At 41.7% G+C, this 22,982-nt stretch overlaps 1 protein-coding gene across 11 annotated transcripts in view; it reads right to left on the reverse strand.

The window, feature by feature from the left end:
• Nucleotides 1-6,262: 6,262 nt before the first annotated feature.
• The window catches only part of pisd (phosphatidylserine decarboxylase), a 49,665-nt gene continuing 32,945 nt past the window's right edge, over nucleotides 6,263-22,982 (reverse strand). For all 11 annotated transcript variants that reach the window (XM_021590716.2, XM_021590720.2, XM_021590718.2 and 8 more), the window contains 4 exons: nucleotides 12,311-12,458; nucleotides 11,905-12,054; nucleotides 9,926-10,086; nucleotides 6,263-8,600 (listed from right to left, as the gene is read on the reverse strand). In XM_021590716.2, the coding sequence (XP_021446391.2) occupies nucleotides 8,376-8,600; nucleotides 9,926-10,086; nucleotides 11,905-12,054; nucleotides 12,311-12,458 (684 nt within the window). In that variant the 3' untranslated portion in view covers nucleotides 6,263-8,375. The remainder of the gene's footprint in view (nucleotides 8,601-9,925; nucleotides 10,087-11,904; nucleotides 12,055-12,310; nucleotides 12,459-22,982) is intronic.

Consider the following 22,982-nt stretch of genomic DNA (forward strand, 5'->3'; position numbering starts at 1 on the left):
CACTTGAAGGTAGCACGTTCATCTGTACAATAGTACGCAAGTATAAACACCATGGGACCACGCAGCCGTCATACCGCTCAGGAAGGAGACGTGTTCTGTCTCCTAGAGATGAACGTACTTTGGTGCGAAAAGTGTAAATCAATCCCAGAACAGCAAAGGACCTTGGGAAGATGCTGGAGGAAACAGGTACAAAAGTATCTATATCCACAGTAAAACAAGTCCTACATTGTCATAACCTGAAAGGCCGATCAGCAAGGAAGAAGCCACTGCTCCAAAACCACCATAAAAAAAGCCAGACTATGGTTTTTAACTGCACATGGAGACAAATATCATACTTTTTGGAGAAATGTCCTCTGGTCTGATGAAACAAGAATAGAACTGTTTGGCCATAACGACCATCGTTATGTTCGGAGGAAAAAGGGGGAGGCTTACAAACCGAAGAACATCGTCCCAACCGTGAAGCACAGGGGTGGCGGTATCATGTGGGGGTGCTTTGCTGCAAGAGGGACTGGTGCATTTCACAAAATAGATGGCATCATGAGGAAAATTGTGGATATATTGCAGCAATATCTCAAGACATCAGACAGGAAGCTAAAGCTTGGTCGCAAATGGGTCTTCAAAATGCACAATGACCCCAAGCATACTTCCGAAGTTGTGGCAAAATGGCTTAAGGACAACAGTCAAGGTATTGGAGTGGCCACCACAAAGCCCAGATCTCAATCCTATAGAAGATTTGTGAGAACTAAACTGAAAAAGTGTGTGTGAGCAAGGTCTACAAACCTGACTCAGTTACACCAGCTCTGTCAGGAGGAACGGGCCAAATTTCACCCAACTTATTGTGGGAAGCTTGTGGAAGGCTACCCATTTGACCCTAGTTGAACCATTTAAAGGCAATGCTACCAAATACTAATTGAGTGCATGTAAACTTCTGACCCACTGGGAATGTGATGAAAGAAATAAAAGCTGAAAGAAATCTCTACTATTATTCTGACATTTCACATTCTTAAAATAAAGTGGTGATCCTAACTAAGACATGGAATTTTTACTAGGATTAACTGAAAAACTGAGTTGAGATGTATTTGGTTAAGGTGTATGTAAACTTCTGACTTCAACTCTATATTTCAGTTTTTCACTTTCAGAATTAGCCTCAACTCTGGGAGTTACACTACAAGTATGTGGACACCTGCTCGTTGAACATCTCATTCCAAAATCATGGGCATTAATATGGAGTTGGTCTCCCCCTTTGCTGCTATAACAGTCTCCAATTTTCTTGGACGGCTTTCCAGTAGATGTTGGAACATGGCTGCGGGGACTTGCTTCCATTCAGCCACAAGAGCATTAGTGAGGTTGGGCACTGATGTTGGCCGATTAGGCTTGGCTCGCAGTAGGCGTTCCAATTCATCCAAAAGGTGTTCAATGGGGTTGAGGTCAGGGATCTGTGTAGGCCAGTCAAGTTTTTCCACACCAATCTTGACAAACCATTTGTGTAAGGACCTCGCTTTGTGCACAGGGGCAAAGTCATGCTGAAACAGGAAATGGCCTTCCCCAAACTGTTTCCACAAAGTTGGAAGCACAGAATCGTATAGAATGTAATTGTATGCTGTAGCATTAAGATTTCCCTTCACTGGAACTAAGGGGCCTAACCCGAAAGATGAAAAACCTGCCCCAGACCATTATCCTCCTCTCCTGGAATCCGCCAAACCCAGATTCGTCTGTCGGACTGCCAGATGGTGAAGCGTGATTGATCACTCCAGAGAACGCGTTTCCACTGCTCCAGCGGTGGCGAGCTTTACACCACTCCAGGTGACACTTGATCTTAGGCTTATGCTCGGCCATGGAAACCCATTTCATGAAGATCCTGACAAAGTTTCTCTACAGACAACACAAAGATTCCTTGATGTCCTCCCAGACTCCCTCTGTCTACCCAAGGACGCCAGAGGACAAAAATCAGTTAACCACCTAACTGAGGAACTCAATTTAACCTTGCACAATACCCTAGATGCAGTTGCACCCCTAAAAACATTTCTCATAAGAAACTAGCTCCCTGGTATACAGAAAATACCCGAGCTCTGAAAATTCCTGAAAATTGGAACGGAAATGGCGCCACACCAAACTGGAAGTCTTCCGACTAGCTTGGAAAGACAGTACCGTGCAGTATCGAAGAGCCCTTACTGCTGCTCGATCATCCTATTTTTCCAACTTAATTGAGGAAAATAAGAACAATCCGAAATTCCTTTTTGATATTGTCGCAAAGCTAACTAAAAAGCAGCATTCCCCAAGAGAGGATGGCTTTAATAAATTCATGAACTTCTTTGAGGAAAAGATCATGATTATTAGAAAGCAAATTACAGACTCCTCTTTAAATCTAGATATTCCTTCAAAGCTCAGTTGTCCTGAGTCTGCACAACTCTGCCAGGAACTAGGATCAAGAGAGACACTTAATTGTTTTAGTACTATATCTCTTGACACAATGATGAAAATAATCATGGCCTCTAAACCTTCAATCTGCATACTGGACCCTATTCCAACTAAACTACTGAAAGAGCTGCGCTTGGCCCTCCTATGTTGAACATAATAAATGGCTCTCTATCCACCGGATGTGTACCAAACTCACTAAAAGTGGCAGTAATAAAGCCTCTCTTGAAAAAGCCAAACCTTGACCCAGAAAATATAAAAAACTATCGGCCTATATCGAATCTTCCATTCCTCTCAAAAATGTTAGAAAAGGCAGCAACTCATTGCCTTCCTGAAGACAAACAATGTATATGAAATGCTTCAGTCTGGTTTTAGACCCCATCATAGCACTGAGACTGCACTTGTGAAGGTGGTAAATGACCTTTTAATGGCATCAGACCGAGGCTCTGCATCTGTCCTCGTGCTCCTAGACCTTAGTGCTGCTTTTGATACCATCGATCACCACATTCTTTTGGAGAGATTGGAAACCCAAATTGGTCTACACGGACAAGTTCTGGCCTGGTTTAAATCTTATCTGTCGGAAAGATATCAGTTTGTCTCTGTGAATGGTTTGTCCATTCACAGAGACAACTGTACATGTCGGTGTTCCTCAAGGTTCCGTTTTAGGACCACTATTGTTTTCACTACATATTTTACCTCTTGGGGATGTCATTCGAAAACATAATGTTAACTTTCACTGCTATGCGGATGACACACAGCTGTACATTTCAATGAAACATGGTGAAGCCCCAAAATTGCCCTCGCTAGAAGCATGTGTTTCAGACATAAGGAAGTGGATGGCTGCAAACTTTCTACTTTTAAACTCGGACAAAACAGAGATGCTTGTTCTAGGTCCCAAGAAACAAAGAGATCTTATGTTGAATCTAACAATTAATCTTAATGGTTGTACAGTCGTCTCAAATAAAACTGTGAAGGACCTTGGCGTTACTCTGGACCCTGATCTCTCTTTTGAAGAACATATCAAGACTGTTTCAAGGACAGCTTTTTTCCATCTACGTAACACTGCAAAAATCAGAAACTTTCTGTCCAAAAATTAAGCAGAAAAATTAATCCATGCTTTTGTCACTTCTAGGTTAGACTACTGCAATGCTCTACTTTCCGGCTACCTGGATAAAGCACTAAATAAACTTCAGTTAGTGCTAAATACGGCTGCTAGAATCCTGACTAGAACCAAAAAAATGTATCATATTACTCCAGTGCTAGCCTCCCTACACTGGCTTCCTGTCAAGGCAAGGGCTGATTTCAAGGTTTTACTGCTAACCTACAAAGCATTACATGGGCTTGCTCCTACCTCTCTCTCTGATTTGGTCCTGCCGTACATATCTACACGTACACTACGGTCACAAGACGCAGGCCTCCTAATTGTCCCTAGAATTTCTAAGCAAACAGCTGGAGGCAGGGCTTTCTCCTATAGAGCTCCATTTTTATGGAATGGTCTGCCTACCCATGTGAGAGACGCAAACTCGGTCTCAACCTTTAAGTCTTTACTGAAGACTCATCTCTTCAGTGGGTCATATGATTGAGTGTAGTCTGGCCCAGGAGTGTGAAGGTGAACGGAAAGTCTCTGGAGCAACGAACCGCCCTTGCTGTCTCTGCCTGGCCGGTTCCCCTTTCCACTGGGATTCTCTGCCTCTAACCCTATTACAGGAGCTGAGTCACTGGCTTACTGGGGCTCTTTCATACCGTCCCTAGGAGGGGTGCGTCACTTGAGTGGGTTGAGTCACTGATGTGATCTTCCTGTCTGGGTTGGCGCCCCCCCTTGGGTTGTGCCGTGGCGGAGATCTTTGTGGGCTATACTCAGCCTTGTCTCAGGATGGTTAGTTGGTGGTTGAAGATATCCCTCTAGTGGTGTGGGCGCTGTGCTTTGGCAAAGTGGGTGGGGTTATATCCTTCCTGTTTTGGCCCTGTCCGGGGGTGTCATCGGATGGGGCCACAGTGTCTCCTGACCCCTCCTGTCTCAGCCTCCAGTATTTATGCTGTAGTTTACATGTCGGGGGGCTAGGGTCAGTTTGTTATATCTGGAGTACTTCTCCTGTCCTATCCGGTGTCCTGTGTGAATTTAAGTAAGCTCTCTCTAATTCTCTCGGAGGACCTGAGCCCTAGGACCATCTTACATGATGACTCCTTGCTGTCCCCAGTCCACCTGGCCATGCTGCTGCTCCAGTTTCAACTGTTCTGCTTGTGATTATTATTATTTGACCATGCTGGTCATTTATGAACATTTGAACATCTTGGCCATGTTCTGTTATAATCTCTACCCGGCACAGCCAGAAGAGGACTGGCCACCACACATAGCCTGGTTCCTCTCTAGGTTTCTTCCTAGGTTTTGGCCTTTCTAGGGAGTTTTTCCTAGCCACCGTGCTTCTACACCTGCATTGCTTGCTGTTTGGGGTTTTAGGCTGGGTTTCTGTACAGCACTTTGAGATATCAGCTGATGTACGAAGGGCTATATAAATACATTTGATTTACGTGCTACAGCACTTTGCGTTCCTGTTCTGTGAGCTTGTGTGGCCTACCACTTCACAACTGAGCAGTTGTTGCTCCTAGATGTTTCCACTTCACAATAACAGCCCTTGCAGTTGACCGGGGCAGCTCTAGCAGGGCAGAAATTTGAAGAACAGACTTGTTGGAAAGGTGCGATCCTATGACGGTGCAATGTTGAAAGTCACTGGAGCCATTCAGTAAGGCCATTCTACTGCCAATGTTTGTCTATGGAAATTGCATGGCTGTGTGCTCATTATGTGTGGCTGAAAATAGACGAAGCCACTCATTTGAAGGACTTGAACCAGGTGTTTTTACACTTGGTTACTTTTGGCACGTTTGTGAACTTTTTCGTGCAGTGTGTGTGACCACTCCAAAGGAACTCGGACCCCTTCAAAAGAGCACCCGAAGTGAATCGAACTGAGACCATCTTGAGGTGATCGGGAGTCTGGTTCCCTTTATTAGCGCAATGTGAACAAAGCGCCCAATGTTCTTGTCCTTATTCCCGCACCATACACTAGACTACTGCAACACCGTTTCCCTTGACATAAACCCTCAAATTGGTGCCACAAGAGAGAAGATATGCAGGACGCGGAAAAAACGTGTGCCGTTTTGGGATATTGATTAGTAAATTGACGAACAGAAATTAAAGTGTTTTTAATTCAGATTATTTGTTTGCAATATGTGATCTATAGGCTAAGAGTGTCCTAGGCAGTTTATTCAATTGTGGGGTTTGAATAGTGTGAGAAGAAAACATTGGGTAAGAATCATATCGTAGCGCTAGAATTGACTTTGTAGCCTTAACGGGGAAGTAGCCTTCACTGGGGTGTACAACTTTCAATTAAATCACTTAATCTGCAGTTACTCTGCTATTTATTATTTTACCAATATTATTTACATGTTAACAGTATCTTATTACAATTATTATGTGTCTCACATTTTAGGTAAATGCAATCAATTAGCTTCCAAACTGTAAGTATCAAGTAGTCCAGTAACGCAATCTGATGGAATGGCTCATCTTGCACTTTGTAAAAACCCAGAGTGCATTGAGTGAATATTGGAAAAATATCCATCAACATTAGGATAGGCGAATTTGATCCTAAATCTGTGGTTTAGGGTAACTTCTATCTCAAGGTAATTTACATAGCAGACCATTGCTCCCATGAACCAATATGTCCTTTGGGACATTTTCCCTTGTGCTCCAATCAAATCACTCCTCTAACATTACAATTGAGCAGGGGTTAGCTCCAGAGATCAACACCAATCCTATAATGTGTGAAGTACATATTTTCTTCTCACACAAACATTTTTTTTTTTAAGAATACGGCAAAATTTATTAGACATGTTTTCCTGCATCTAAAAAAAACAATGTGAGATTAAAGTCTATGCAGTGTTGAATGAGTCACATGATTCAAGTATATTACAATGTACATATAAAAACAAGTGTGCAGCAGGCAGTGACCCTGGCGTTTAGTTTCTGTATGCAACACTATTTGTGGAACGACGACGTAGCCAAGGGGTTTGTCACCGGCACCGGTCCATCACGTCTGTGACCACCGCTCGGCGTACGCTAGATGTCAGAATTCCTTGACCGAAGGGTCAGAGTCAGAAGAGGCCGCGACCCCCCTTACAAACAGAGTAATAGTTCAGCAGCAGAAACACAAAAAGCACCAGGAAGTCTACATTTGTTCAAAGCAATTTTTGTGTGTGTGTGAATACATCGAAAAACAACCCCCAAAAAACGTAGTATTTTTGGCACTACTAGAAAATCTAAAACAAACACAGAAAAAAGATAGCTTTAAATAGCTCAGCCCTGGGTATCTGAAGGGTGTCACAATCGTTAGTATCGACATCAGCATAAGTTTTAGTCTTAAAAAAAGGTTTAGCCCAACTTATTTGAATATTATCACTGGCAGATAACTTCCAGTTTAACAACTTATTCCAATTCAACTGAACAGAAGACAAAAAGTAATAGTTACCAGTACCAGCTTGCACATTCTCTCCCATGATCCTACCACCAGTGCTGCACTTCGGCATGGGTTTGTTTTGTAATGATGGTCAGAAGGCTGTATATCAGCATAGAGTTCAAATGGCTCCATTCAGAGGAATACATCAGGATTTAGTCCATTGATGAATTGGGTTAGATTAACACACGTCATCGTAAATCTTCACAGAAATCACCATCACATGTTAATGTCTACTCTAAAATGTGACATACCCCTTTTAGCAGTCATTTACGGTTAGGGTTACAGGAGAAATAATTGGCAGCAGGCAGCGCTACTAGCTACCTCTAATGATGATGAATAATGCATGGCTGTGATGGCAGAGATCGTACACCATGGGCTTAATACAACAGGGAAGTTTTCATTAGGGCACACCATAGCAAACATTTTTTTTCTCTTCATCACACTGAAAATAAGAGGTTCCTATTGGACCAAGTCCAGGTACTCCTGGCTGGTTTCAGACAGTTTACTTCCTGCAGGTGCCTAATTAATACAACCCAGACACATTTGACTGGGAGGAATCGTGCCAGTCTTTACCTACATGACAGGAAAGGGGATGGGTCCACATAATCACCCCAACACAAGCACCTTCTCTGGGGATGACAGAAGAGGGAGAGCCAGCAGCGCGGACGGAGAGTGTATGAGAGACAGAAGGAGAGGAGGAAGGCGTTCAATATCAGAGTGAAGGAGGGAGGGAAAGAGAAGGAGGGTAGCTCTGTATATAGTCTCTGGTACATTCCTTCTTCGTGGTGTGTATACTATATAGGGAAGCCTGCCCACATGATAGTGGCTTAGTGTGACAGGGGTTACCTGTGTGTGTGTGGATGTGTCTTGCTGCTCGCTAGCCTAGTCCCAGATCTGTTTGTGACGTATGGCCAACAGACAAAGGGAGTTGGGCTACACGGCACTAAGCAGATGTTTAAAATCAGGCTAGTGCTGCTCGTGTCTGAAACCTCAGAGGAACTCCCCATTGACGAGGAGACCCCTGACAAAAGGCAATATGGGTAAAATGTATCAAAATAAAATAAAAGATGCTAATAAAATTTAAAAGCTATGTTATTCTTATGGAACTAAAAAGTAACTAATTGCTGTAAACTATCTTGCTTTTGCTGGTCGTAATCAATTGTCAAAATAAGTAAATAGTTATTTGAAACTAGTTGATGGAACAGACCCCCTTGTTAGTAAAGCAAGAGTGGTGGCTTGTGAGTTTTTGCTGTGAGTCAGTCAGTGCATCGTATGGTAGCTGAACATCTCTCAATTTCAATGTACAGTACATGTACTGAATGTCAGTGTATGAATGAGTGTGTGCACACGCAAGTCCACTTGGATCTGTACAAGCACGTTAGCGTGTCCATCAGTTTCTTATAGTTTAGTCCGTTTCCCCCAGAAAGCGTCTCTCGGGTCAGCCATCTTGGCTCACATAGTCCCCAGGGGTTCTCCGTAGCGGATCTTCTGGCCGGCCTTCAGGTTGAAGGTGAAGTCGTGCGGAGCCTCGAAGAGCAGGACGATGGTGGAGCCCAGGTTGAACTCTCCCAGGTGCTCCCCTTTCCTCATGCTCACGCCCTCCTGGTTGTTGTTAGACAAGTAGCTGAAGTCGTTGTATGAGCCTTTGCTGTAGCGCGGGCTGTTGGTCCGAAGCTCCTGGGGGGGAAAAGTGGGGCCAGTTTAGTAAATATATAATAATGATCACATATTGGTTATAGAGCATAGCTTTATACCCCCCCATAAACTCAGTGTCCATCCATGTGATGTGGACAAAAAACAAAAAAAATGGGGAATTGGAGGACAATAGCTGAATTGGACTAATTCCCATTAGACGATAAGCAGCGCAGCTGAATGAGGTCATATCCTCCCGTTGTGTTGACTACGCCCAGGTGGAAACAGCTTGTATCGCTGGCCCCCTCACTCATCTCCCCATCGTCTTTCTCGCCTCCTTTTTCCTCCCTTTCCACCTGTTGAATTGACAAGGAAAACTGTAGGGCCTAATCTCATGACAACTGAATCTGGAATCCTATGACTGGGACCCAAAAACAAAGGAGTATTTCCTGGTCAGGTCACAATGTCACATGGTGAGGAGAAACTCCTGTATCCATCTACTTCAGATGAAAACACGAGACAGCAGGCTGCGCCAGCGAGCAGAACGTCCCCTTATTGGTCTGCTCTCTGTTGACTGACCCAGGGAGGCAGCCCAGTGCCGAGCGTTGATCCAGAGGACCAAACGCATTAGCTTGTCTGCCCCCGAAGCCGAGATCCTATTGACCTACAGTAAGGAAGTGAGAGATGGTGGGCTTTTAAAACGTCCACATCATCCTAAGCCTCTTCTCTAATCAATGGGAGATCAGTCAGTTTGAACACAGTGAGTGTGGAGATTAAATAGGACTACCAGTGTGTGTGTTTGTGCGTGTGTCAGCAGCTTAGGGAAATGGCCTGACGTACAGGTAAGTGAGACAGGAAGCAGAGGGAGCTTAATGGAGTGATAAGAAGTGTAACATAGCTCAGAGAGACAAGGGGTCAGAAACCCCGAGTCAGGCTGGTCCACTCTCAGCTTCGTCACGCTGACTTTGTACTGCATGTACTGTTATGTCCTAATAGGTTAAGCAGGTGACCCTGGTCTGTCCTCACAATATCAGAGAAAGAGATCGCCATCAGTAACACATCGAACGGCAGTTTAAAAATGTGTACGTACACTATAATTGAACAGCTTGTCAACAGTATAGAATTGCGGTGTAAATACATGTTTAAGGAACAATAGTGGGAACACTAACTTTGATCCTCCCATTCAGAACCTCCTCCATGTATGGACAATGCCACGGTCCCTAAATACTATGACGTGGAGAGACATTGATGCTGCACTATGCACCAGCCAGAACAAAATGGATGAATGAGTGGTTATATACTATGACAGCACCAGAACAGGTTCAGACTGGTGAAACATCCAACTTAAGTGGGTTTTTTCTCCAACCAACCTTGTCAAAGTAGATGCGTATGGAGCCCACATTGGTGGCTCCTACAGCAGTGAGGGAGAAGAAGCCGTGCGTCCACTCTCCGCTCAGCACCACTCTCTCGTTATGGCAGAACAGTTCTTTGATCCAGCGAGCCACGCCAGGGTTCACTGACATCAGAGAGCCTGGGAGGGACACAGAGGGAGCAGGAAGTACATACACAGGTACACCGACAGATACAAAACCTAATACAAACACTGCAAGCAGCACTATACACCAGTTTAGTAGGTACACCCTGTTTACGAAAATGGTTCGCGCCTACAGGCCGTGAGTCACGTGGCTGTGGCTTGCTATATAAAGCAGGCAGTCAGGCATCGAGGCATTCAGTTACTGTTCGATTGAACATTATAAAACAGGCAAAATTAGTGACCTAAGCGACTCAGGGCGGTATGGTTGTTGGTGTCAGGCGCACCGGTTCCAGTATCTCGGAAATGGCCAGCCTCCTGGGCTTTTCACGCAACACAGTGTTTAGGGTTTACCGAGAATGGTGAGACAAACAAAACATCCTGTCAGCGGCAGTCCTGTGGGCAAAAACGGCTTGTTGATGAGAGGTCGAAGGAGAAGGCAAAGAATCGTGCCAGCTAACAGATGGGCCACAAAGAGGCAAATAACGGCGCAGTACAACAGTTGTTTGCAGAATGGCATCTCTTATTCCAGTAGATGACCACACCGGGTTCCACTCCTATCAGCATCACAAACACTGGAGGAGTGGAAAAACAGTGCCTGGTCTTGTGAGGCGTCCTAGGACAAAACAACTCATGAGAGTCGCATCTTTCCACATGAGGCAAACCATTTGGATGCTACAGAAGTTTTTAGAGAAGACCGATTTTCAGGATGCCTCATGATCTGACAAAACACCACTCTAGCTCGCATCTGCAGAAGGGCGATATTGGCGGATTGAGACACAGCCTATGCAAAAAACAACTTAAAACCTTTACAGGATCGGTGTCCCCCCCACGGGACGGTTGAGCTAACGTAGGCTAATGCATGAGGTTGTAAGAAACAAAAAATAATTCCCCAGGACAGAAAGATTAACAAGAATTTAAGCTAACTACACTGTCCAATTTACAGTAGCTATTACAGTGAAATAATACAGTGCTATTGTTTGAGGAGAGTGCACAATTATGAACTTGAAAATGTAGTCTTGATAGAACATTTTGAACGGATACGCAATGGTTCATTGGATCAGTCTTACACTTTGCACATACAAAGCTGTCATTTAGTGGCCAAAGTCTAACTGCGCCTGGGCTGGAATAATACATTATGGCCTCGCTTGCATTTCAAAGATGGTACAAAAAAAAAATACAAAAATCTTTTACCAGATCTAATGTGTTATATTCTCCAACATTCATTTCACATTTCCACAAACTTCAAAGTGTTTCCTTTCAAATAGTATCAGAATATGCATATCCTTGCTTCAAGTCCTGAGCTACAGGCAGTTAGATTTGGGTGTCATTTAAGGCAAAAAAAAATAAATAAAAAAAAGGGGCAGATCCTTAGAGGTTTTAAATAAACAGATTTTTATGTTTTTTTTAAAATTATTATGTCAATTAGATTTATGCGTGGCCACGGAAATTGTAGGAGAAGAGTTTAAAAAATAACCACCAGTCAGGAGGATGCTCAAGAGGTATGATTAGATATGCAGAAAAACCTACATATATATATTTTTAAACATAGAATGAAGCATAATGATTATTGCTCTAGATTGCAGGAAGCCGTTTCGGGTTTTCAAAAAATAAAAATAATAATCCAATTAACCAGCCCCAGCCATCCTCACATACTTTGTGCCTCCACATGTTTTGGGGTGTATGACGCCCCTGATTATGATGTGTGTGTTCAGAACGTCCTGGGATTGTCCTAGCATAGCGGAGTAATTCTGGTGTTTATATAGGGGAATTTCAATGTCAAATGTATGAGCAGGACAGTCCTAACAGCGCACTGACCAGGGAAGTGTCTTCTGTGGGCCACCCTCCAGTCTGTGGGGGAGTGGAAGCAGTGGTAGTCTCCTGGAGCCAGGTACACCACACAGTGGAACAGCTCATTCCCCTCTTTAGTCACCAGCAGGTCCTGGAATGAGCTGGGGTCCTCTTCATCTGGGGAACCCGCACATAATTATACAAACCAATCCTAAATCCCTAGCCTCTAAACAAAACAGGATTAGATGTATCTAATTCTGATAGGATGTATAAAAATGATTAGTGGGTATATCAGGTCCACAACATCAGTTATACTGTATTTACCCACCCAACCCTTTCAGATCAACAAGTCTCAAGGGGATGAAGGTTTAAATTAGGATTAGGTATTAGATCCCATTAGACCGGGGTGGGGGTGAAGGGAAGAGGTACTCACTTGATGGCTTTATGGTGCAGTTGATGGCCTCAGCCCAGGTGTGGGGTCCCAGGAAGGTCTCCAAAGAGTAGGTGACACCTTTGACTTGCTCCACCTCACAGTTCCGCACCCGCCCAAAGTGCAGGATCTTCCCGTCTGCTGGGCTGATCTGGAAAAAAATAATGAAAAAAAGACCGACATTTACGGCTTAAGCCAGGGATCTACTCCTCTATGTCTAGAATATACAGTACCTTCCTCTATGTCTAGAATATACAGTACCTTCCTCTATGTCTAGAATATACAGTACCTTCCTCTATGTCTAGAATATACAGTACCTTCCTCTGTCTAGAATATACAGTACCTTCCTCTATGTCTAGAATATACAGTACCTTCCTCTATGTCTAGAATATACAGTACCTTCCTCTATGTCTAGAATATACAGTACCTTCCTCTGTCTAGAATATACAGTACCTTCCTCTATGTCTAGAATATACAGTACCTTCCTCTATGTCTAGAATATACAGTACCTTCCTCTATGTCTAGAATATACAGTACCTTCCTCTATGTCTAGAATATACAGTACCTTCCTCTATGTCTAGAATATACAGTACCTTCCTCTATGTCTAGAATATACAGTACCTTCCTCTATGTCTAGAATATACAGTACCTTCCTCTATGTCTAGAATATACAGTACCTTCCTCTATGTCTAGAATATACAGTACCTTCCTCTATGTCTAGAATATACAGTACCTTCCTCTATGTCTAGAATATACAGTACCTTCCTCTATGTCTAGAATATACAGTACCTTCCTCTATGTCTAGAATATACAGTACCTTCCTCTATGTCTAGAATATACAGTACCTTCCTCTATGTCTAGAATATACAGTACCTTCCTCTATGTCTAGAATATACAGTACCTTCCTCTGTCTAGAATATACAGTACCTTCCTCTGTCTAGAATATACAGTACCTTCCTCTATGTCTAGAATATACAGTACCTTCCTCTATGTCTAGAATATACAGTACCTTCCTCTATGTCTAGAATATACAGTACCTTCCTCTATGTCTAGAATATACAGTACCTTCCTCTATGTCTAGAATATACAGTACCTTCCTCTATGTCTAGAATATACAGTACCTTCCTCTATGTCTAGAATATACAGTACCTTCCTCTATGTCTAGAATATACAGTACCTTCCTCTATGTCTAGAATATACAGTACCTTCCTCTATGTCTAGAATATACAGTACCTTCCTCTATGTCTAGAATATACAGTACCTTCCTCTATGTCTAGAATATACAGTACCTTCCTCTATGTCTAGAATATACAGTACCTTCCTCTATGTCTAGAATATACAGTACCTTCCTCTATGTCTAGAATATACAGTACCTTCCTCTATGTCTAGAATATACAGTACCTTCCTCTGTCTAGAATATACAGTACCTTCCCCTGTCTAGAATATACAGTACCTTCCTCTGTCTAGAATATACAGTACCTTCCTCTGTCTAGAATATACAGTACCTTCCTCTATGTCTAGAATATACAGTACCTTCCTCTATGTCTAGAATATACAGTACCTTCCTCTATGTCTAGAATATACAGTACCTTCCTCTATGTCTAGAATATACAGTACCTTCCTCTGTCTAGAATATACAGTACCTTCCTCTATGTCTAGAATATACAGTACCTTCCTCTATGTCTAGAATATACAGTACCTTCCTCTATGTCTAGAATATACAGTACCTTCCTCTATGTCTAGAATATACAGTACCTTCCTCTATGTCTAGAATATACAGTACCTTCCTCTATGTCTAGAATATACAGTACCTTCCTCTATGTCTAGAATATACAGTACCTTCCTCTGTCTAGAATATACAGTACCTTCCCCTGTCTAGAATATACAGTACCTTCCCCTGTCTAGAATATACAGTACCTTCCTCTGTCTAGAATATACAGTACCTTCCTCTGTCTAGAATATACAGTACCTTCCTCTGTCTAGAATATACAGTACCTTCCTCTGTCTAGAATATACAGTACCTTCCTCTGTCTAGAATATACAGTACCTTCCTATGTCTAGAATATACAGTACCTTCCTCTGTCTAGAATATACAGTACCTTCCTCTGTCTAGAATATACAGTACCTTCCTATGTCTAGAATATACAGTACCTTCCTATGTCTAGAATATACAGTACCTTCCTCTGTCTAGAATATACAGTACCTTCCTCTGTCTAGAATATACAGTACCTTCCTCTGTCTAGAATATACAGTACCTTCCTCTGTCTAGAATATACAGTACCTTCCTCTGTCTAGAATATACAGTACCTTCCTCTGTCTAGAATATACAGTACCTTCCTCTGTCTAGAATATACAGTACCTTCCTCTGTCTAGAATATACAGTACCTTCCTCTGTCTAGAATATACAGTACCTTCCTCTGTCTAGAATATACAGTACCTTCCTCTATGTCTAGAATATACAGTACCTTCCTCTGTCTAGAATATACAGTACCTTCCTCTGTCTAGAATATACAGTACCTTCCTCTGTCTAGAATATACAGTACCTTCCTCTGTCTAGAATATACAGTACCTTCCTCTGTCTAGAATATACAGTACCTTCCTCTGTCTAGAATATACAGTACCTTCCTCTGTCTAGAATATACAGTACCTTCCTCTGTCTAGAATATACAGTACCTTCCTCTGTCTAGAATATACAGTACCTTCCTCTGTCTAGAATATACAGTACCTTCCTCTGTCTAGAATATACAGTACCTTCCTCTGTCTAGAATATACAGTACCTTCCTCTGTCTAGAATATACAGTACCTTCCTCTGTCTAGAATATACAGTACCTTCCTCTGTCTAGAATATACAGTACCTTCCTCTGTCTAGAATATACAGTACCTTCCTCTGTCTAGAATATACAGTACCTTCCTCTGTCTAGAATATACAGTACCTTCCTCTGTCTAGAATATACAGTACCTTCCTCTGTCTAGAATATACAGTACCTTCCTCTGTCTAGAATATACAGTACCTTCCTCTGTCTAGAATATACAGTACCTTCCTCTGTCTAGAATATACAGTACCTTCCTCTGTCTAGAATATACAGTACCTTCCTCTATGTCTAGAATATACAGTACCTTCCTCTGTCTAGAATATACAGTACCTTCCTCTGTCTAGAATATACAGTACCTTCCTCTGTCTAGAATATACAGTACCTTCCTCTGTCTAGAATATACAGTACCTTCCTCTGTCTAGAATATACAGTACCTTCCTCTGTCTAGAATATACAGTACCTTCCTCTGTCTAGAATATACAGTACCTTCCTCTATGTCTAGAATATACAGTACCTTCCTCTATGTCTAGAATATACAGTACCTTCCTCTGTCTAGAATATACAGTACCTTCCTCTATGTCTAGAATATACAGTACCTTCCTCTATGTCTAGAATATACAGTACCTTCCTCTATGTCTAGAATATACAGTACCTTCCTCTATGTCTAGAATATACAGTACCTTCCTCTATGTCTAGAATATACAGTACCTTCCTCTATGTCTAGAATATACAGTACCTTCCTCTATGTCTAGAATATACAGTACCTTCCTCTATGTCTAGAATATACAGTACCTTCCTCTGTCTAGAATATACAGTACCTTCCCCTGTCTAGAATATACAGTACCTTCCCCTGTCTAGAATATACAGTACCTTCCTCTGTCTAGAATATACAGTACCTTCCTCTGTCTAGAATATACAGTACCTTCCTCTGTCTAGAATATACAGTACCTTCCTCTGTCTAGAATATACAGTACCTTCCTCTGTCTAGAATATACAGTACCTTCCTCTGTCTAGAATATACAGTACCTTCCTCTGTCTAGAATATACAGTACCTTCCTATGTCTAGAATATACAGTACCTTCCTCTGTCTAGAATATACAGTACCTTCCTCTGTCTAGAATATACAGTACCTTCCTATGTCTAGAATATACAGTACCTTCCTATGTCTAGAATATACAGTACCTTCCTCTGTCTAGAATATACAGTACCTTCCTCTGTCTAGAATATACAGTACCTTCCTCTGTCTAGAATATACAGTACCTTCCTCTGTCTAGAATATACAGTACCTTCCTCTGTCTAGAATATACAGTACCTTCCTCTGTCTAGAATATACAGTACCTTCCTCTGTCTAGAATATACAGTACCTTCCTCTGTCTAGAATATACAGTACCTTCCTCTGTCTAGAATATACAGTACCTTCCTCTGTCTAGAATATACAGTACCTTCCTCTGTCTAGAATATACAGTACCTTCCTCTGTCTAGAATATACAGTACCTTCCTCTGTCTAGAATATACAGTACCTTCCTCTATGTCTAGAATATACAGTACCTTCCTATGTCTAGAATATACAGTACCTTCCTCTGTCTAGAATATACAGTACCTTCCTCTGTCTAGAATATACAGTACCTTCCTCTGTCTAGAATATACAGTACCTTCCTCTGTCTAGAATATACAGTACCTTCCTCTGTCTAGAATATACAGTACCTTCCTCTGTCTAGAATATACAGTACCTTCCTCTGTCTAGAATATACAGTACCTTCCTCTGTCTAGAATATACAGTACCTTCCTCTGTCTAGAATATACAGTACCTTCCTCTGTCTAGAATATACAGTACCTTCCTCTGTCTAGAATATACAGTACCTTCCTCTGTCTAGAATATACAGTACCTTCCTCTGTCTAGAATATACAGTACCTTCCTCTGTCTAGAATATACAGTACCTTCCTCTGTCTAGAATATACAGTACCTTCCTCTATGTCTAGAATATACAGTACCTTCCTCTGTCTAGAATATACAGTACCTTCCTCTGTCTAGAATATACAGTACCTTCCTCTGTCTAGAATATACAGTACCTTCCTCTGTCTAGAATATACAGTACCTTCCTATGTCTAGAATATACAGTACCTTCCTCTGTCTAGAATATACAGTACCTTCCTCTGTCTAGAATATACAGTACCTTCCTCTGTCTAGAATATACAGTACCTTCCTCTGTCTAGAATATACAGTACCTTCCTCTGTCTAGAATATACAGTACCTTCCTCTGTCTAGAATATACAGTACCTTCCTCTGTCTAGAATATACAGTACCTTCCTCTGTCTAGAATATACAGTACCTTCCTCTGTCTAGAATATACAGTACCTTCCTCTGTCTAGAATATACAGTACCTTCCTCTGTCTAGAATATACAGTACCTTCCTCTGTCTAGAATATACAGTACCTTCCTCTGTCTAGAATATACAGTACCTTCCTCTGTCTAGAATATACAGTACCTTCCTCTGTCTAGAATATACAGTACCTTCCTCTGTCTAGAATATACAGTACCTTCCTCTGTCTAGAATATACAGTACCTTCCTCTATGTCTAGAATATACAGTACCTTCCTATGTCTAGAATATACAGTACCTTCCTCTGTCTAGAATATACAGTACCTTCCTCTGTCTAGAATATACAGTACCTTCCTCTGTCTAGAATATACAGTACCTTCCTCTGTCTAGAATATACAGTACCTTCCTCTGTCTAGAATATACAGTACCTTCCTCTGTCTAGAATATACAGTACCTTCCTCTGTCTAGAATATACAGTACCTTCCTCTATGTCTAGAATATACAGTACCTTCCTCTATGTCTAGAATATACAGTACCTTCCTCTGTCTAGAATATACAGTACCTTCCTCTATGTCTAGAATATACAGTACCTTCCTCTATGTCTAGAATATACAGTACCTTCCTCTATGTCTAGAATATACAGTACCTTCCTCTATGTCTAGAATATACAGTACCTTCCTCTATGTCTAGAATATACAGTACCTTCCTCTATGTCTAGAATATACAGTACCTTCCTCTATGTCTAGAATATACAGTACCTTCCTCTATGTCTAGAATATACAGTACCTTCCTCTATGTCTAGAATATACAGTACCTTCCTCTATGTCTAGAATATACAGTACCTTCCTCTATGTCTAGAATATACAGTACCTTCCTCTATGTCTAGAATATACAGTACCTTCCTCTATGTCTAGAATATACAGTACCTTCCTCTATGTCTAGAATATACAGTACCTTCCTCTATGTCTAGAATATACAGTACCTTCCTCTATGTCTAGAATATACAGTACCTTCAGAAAGTACTCATACCCCTGGACTTATTTCACATTTTGTTGAATAACCGCTTGAATTCAAAATGGATTAAATATCGCTTCTCACTCATCTACACACACACACACACACACACACACCTACCCTATAATGACAAAGTGGAAACATGTTTTGAGAAATGTTCGCAAATGTATTGAAAATGAAATACAGAGATCTCATTTACATAAGTATTCACACCCTGGTGCCAAAACATATTAGAATCACCTTTGGCAGCAATTAATTAAAGCTGTGCATCTTTCTGGGTAAGTCTCTAAAAACATTGCACAAATGGAGTGTACAATATTAGCACATTTTAAATTCTTCAACCTCTGTCAAGTTGGTTGTTGATTATTGCGAGACAGCCATTTAAGTCTTGGCATAGATTCTCAAGCCGATTTAAGTCAAAACTGTAACTAGGCCACTCAGGAACCTTCAACGTCATCTTGATAAGCTCGTCAGCTGTATATTTGGCCTTGTGTTTTAGGTTATAATCCTGCTGAAAGGTGAATGGGTCTACCAGTGTGTTGGAAAACAGACAACCAGGTTTTCCTCTAGGATTGTGCCTGAGCTTAGCTCTATTCCATTTATTTTTATAAAAATACAAACAGCTTTGTCCTTGCCGATGACAAGCATACCTACAACATGATGCAGCCACCACCATACTTGAAAATATGAAGAGCGGTACTCAGTGATGTGTTGGATTTGCCCCAAACATAAAGCTTTGTATTCAGGACATGAAGTTAATTTCTTTACTACATTGTTTGCAGTTTTACTTTAGTACCTTATTGCAAAAGGGATGCATGTTTACACTCGGTCATTTAGGTTAGTATTGTGGAGTAACCACAACGTTGTTGAGCCATCAGTTTTCTATCATAGCCATTAAACTAACTGTTTTAAAACCACCATTGGCCTCATGGTGAAATCCCTAAACAGTTTCCTTCCTCTCCGGCAACTGAGTTAGGAAGGACGCCTGTATCTTTGTAGTGACCGGTTGTATTGATTCACTATCCAAAGTGTAATGAATAACTTCACCATACTCAAAGGGATATTGAATGTCTGTTGATTTTTTTTACCCATCTACAAAATAGGTGTCCTCCTCATTGAAAAAACTCCATGTAAAACTCCATGTAGACAAATCTGTGTTTGAAATGTACTGCTCAACTGAGGGACCTTACAGATTACCTCATCTCTGTACCCCACATATCGGTTATCATTAAAAAAATTATACTTATTGCACATACGGAGTCCATGCAACTTGTGACTTAAGCACATTTTTTACTCCTGAACTTAGACTTTCCATAACAAAGGAGTTGAATATTACTGACAAGACCATTCAGCGTTTCATTTTTTATTAATTTGTTAACATTTCTAAAAACCTAATTCCACTTTCACATTATGGGGTATTGTGTGTAGGCCAGTAACACAAAATACAAATTCAATCCATTTTAAATTCAGGCTGTAATACCATTTTTTGGGGAGAAAGTCAGGGGGTGTGAATACGGCACCTTTACGCCACCTTTCACACCAAGACGTTTGTCAGTCAACTTTACCAATGCCGCCAAATGTTTCCGCATTTTCTTTATATATATCTGCCGGTAACAAAGCCTGTACTTTTACTTCCACCAACCGACCTAGTCACGATTGCGGTAGTGTATTTAAAAGTCCTGTTGGGAGTTTGAAAAAGAAAGTGCGAGAAGGTGTGATCACGTCCAACGTGGATCAATAAAGAAACTCTGATATCATCCTACAGAGGTTCATCCAGGGCAGAACATTTTCTAACCTGGATAGAGCAGATAATGCTTCTATAGCAAAAAATAAATGTGAAATAAAATGTTATGACAGCGGTTCCACACATTCTAAATATTTTCTATTTTATTCTGTTATATTCCATTATATTAAATCTTACTATAAACTATAGGCCCTGTGTGTTGACTGATCAGGGCAGGGGAAAGTAGGAAAAGTATGTCTCTTGTCTGTTTAATTAACAAAATAAGAACTATTGATTTAATTTGCCTTGCACAGCTATGGGTTGAACAGACCAGTAGCCTAACATTACACTCAAAATATGCTATTCTATTGAAACTAAAATTGTATTCGTCTCGTCTTAGGACCTGCATAAACACATTTCTAGATTTGTCTATCCACCTCATAATTACCAGAACATCTGACAATGAGTTGAGTGTGTAGCCAACTTTTTATTCACCGTAAAAATAAATTACAAATCATTATTTACAACTATAACTGGGTGGTTTGAGCCCTGAATGCTGATTGGCTGACAGCCGTGGTATATCAGACCGTATACCACAGGTATGATGAAACAAATTTTTACTGCTCTAATTACATTGGTAACCAGTTTTTAACAGCAATAAAGCACCTCGGGGTTTGTGGTATATGGCCAATACGACACGGCTGGGGGTTGTATATAAACACTAATTTTGTACATCCATAACGGTCAATTTTCCTCTAAAGTACGACCATTTTTATATTTTCATCATTGTTGTTTTTGTGTGTAGCCATGCCTTACTATCAAAGTGGCTATTAATATTTAACCCTAAGACTGAGATTCAGACTTCCGAAAAATGCCTGTCTACACGATGTGTTTACAATACTGCGTCGCTAATAAGGCATTATTTGTTCCACAGAATGGGAGCATTTGAAATAAGATCAAGCTCAAACGAGAAGGATAAACATTTTTTTATATGTTTGATACAGATGTTACTAGCAACTTCTGGGGTAGCTAGCTTTAGCTTGGTACCTAAGTAGCACCAATGCAACCAGCCTGAAAACAATGACCAGTAGAAACTGCATTCATTATCAATATTCTTAGCAATGATTTAGAAATCCATGTAAGTATTAGCTAGAGAAACTTCGAGGCACAGTGGAGAAGAAGTTGGAGAGGATGGGGGACATCATCTATGAGTACGGGGCAGAAAGCTTTGGAGCGCAAGAGACAAAAGGCGGGAGAAAGGTTCTAACCCCACCAGTTTCCAGGAGGCAACAAGAAATCAAGCGCCTCGTTCAAGAAAGGAGACAGCTTAAGAAACAGTGGAAGAAGGCCTCTGAAGTGGAAAAGGAGGGCATAGAGGCACTTCAGGCTGACATCAAAACCCGGTTGGCATCCCTCTGTAGAGCAGAAAACCTACGGAAATGCAGAAGGAAGAAATAACTCGATTCTATGAAGATCCCTTCAAGTTCCTTAAAGGTCTCTTCACGAAGGAAAAAAGTGGAGCTCTAAAAACAACAAAGAAAGACCTAGAGGAGCACCTGAGAACAACAAACTTTGACTCAAAGCGACATGAACATCTGGCCATCCCATCAGATATCCCACCCATTGAACCCCCGGAACATCATATTGAGACCAGCTCTCCGACATGGAAAGAGGTGGAAAACACAGTTCGACGGGCAAGAACAGCATCAGCCCCAGGTCCAAATGGAGTCCCGTACAAAGTGTATAAGAACGCACCAGACGTCCTGAGGTTCCTCTGGAGGCTTATGAGAACAGCTTGGCAAAATAAGATAATACCCAAAGTGTAGCGTAGGGCAGGCGGGGTCCTGATCCCTAAGGAGAAGGATGCAGTGAACATCAGCCAATTCCGCCCAATCTCCTTACTGAATGTCGAGGGTAAAATCTTCGTTAGGGTCATTGCCTAGAGGATGGCCGAGTACCTGCAAAGGAATGCGTACGTCGATACATCTGTACAGAAGGCAGGAATATCAGGGTTCTCTGGCTGCTTGGAACATTCCAGCATGATCTGGCACCAGATCCAAATGGCCAAGGTGGAGAAAAGGGACCTCCATGTAGTCTTCCTCGACTTCGCCAATGCATTTGGCTCTGTGCCCCATGAACTCCTGTGGTCTGCCTTCAGATTTTTCCACATACCGGACACCATCACCACCCTGGTGAAGTCGTACTTTCAGGATCTGCAGTTCTGCTTCACCACCTCATGGCAGTGCCTGAATGCAGGTATAATGGCGGGATGTACCATTTCTCCGTTGGCATTCATAATGGCAATGGAGGTTATCATCAGATCCTCAAAATGGGTTGCTGGTGGACAGCGAGTCAACTCTGGTTTCCGCCTCCCTCCACTCAGAGCCTACATGGACGACATTACAACATTGACCACCACTGTCCCATGCAACAGGAGACTGCTCAGAAAACTTGAGGAGAACATCAGCTGGGCCCGTGTGAAGATTAAACCATCCAAGTCACGCAGCATCTCGATTGTGAAGGGAGTACTCTCTGACCTGAAATTTTTCATCGGAGATGACCAAATCCCAACAGTGTCTGAGCAGCTGGTAAAAAGCCTTGGAAGGTGGTATGATGCAAGCCTGAAGGACAAAGACCAGGTGCAACAGCTGCGCAAAGACATCAGTAGTAGCCTACAGTCCATCGACAACACCCAGATACCTGGAAAGTTAAAGGCCTGGTGTCTGCAGTTTGGTTTCCTACCCCGGGTGTTGTGGCCCCTAGCAGTGTATGAGGTTCCAATCTCAACAGTGGAGAAGATGGAAA

Source organism: Oncorhynchus mykiss, chromosome Y (assembly GCF_013265735.2).
Source record: "Oncorhynchus mykiss isolate Arlee chromosome Y, USDA_OmykA_1.1, whole genome shotgun sequence".
Lineage (NCBI taxonomy): Eukaryota > Metazoa > Chordata > Actinopteri > Salmoniformes > Salmonidae > Oncorhynchus > Oncorhynchus mykiss.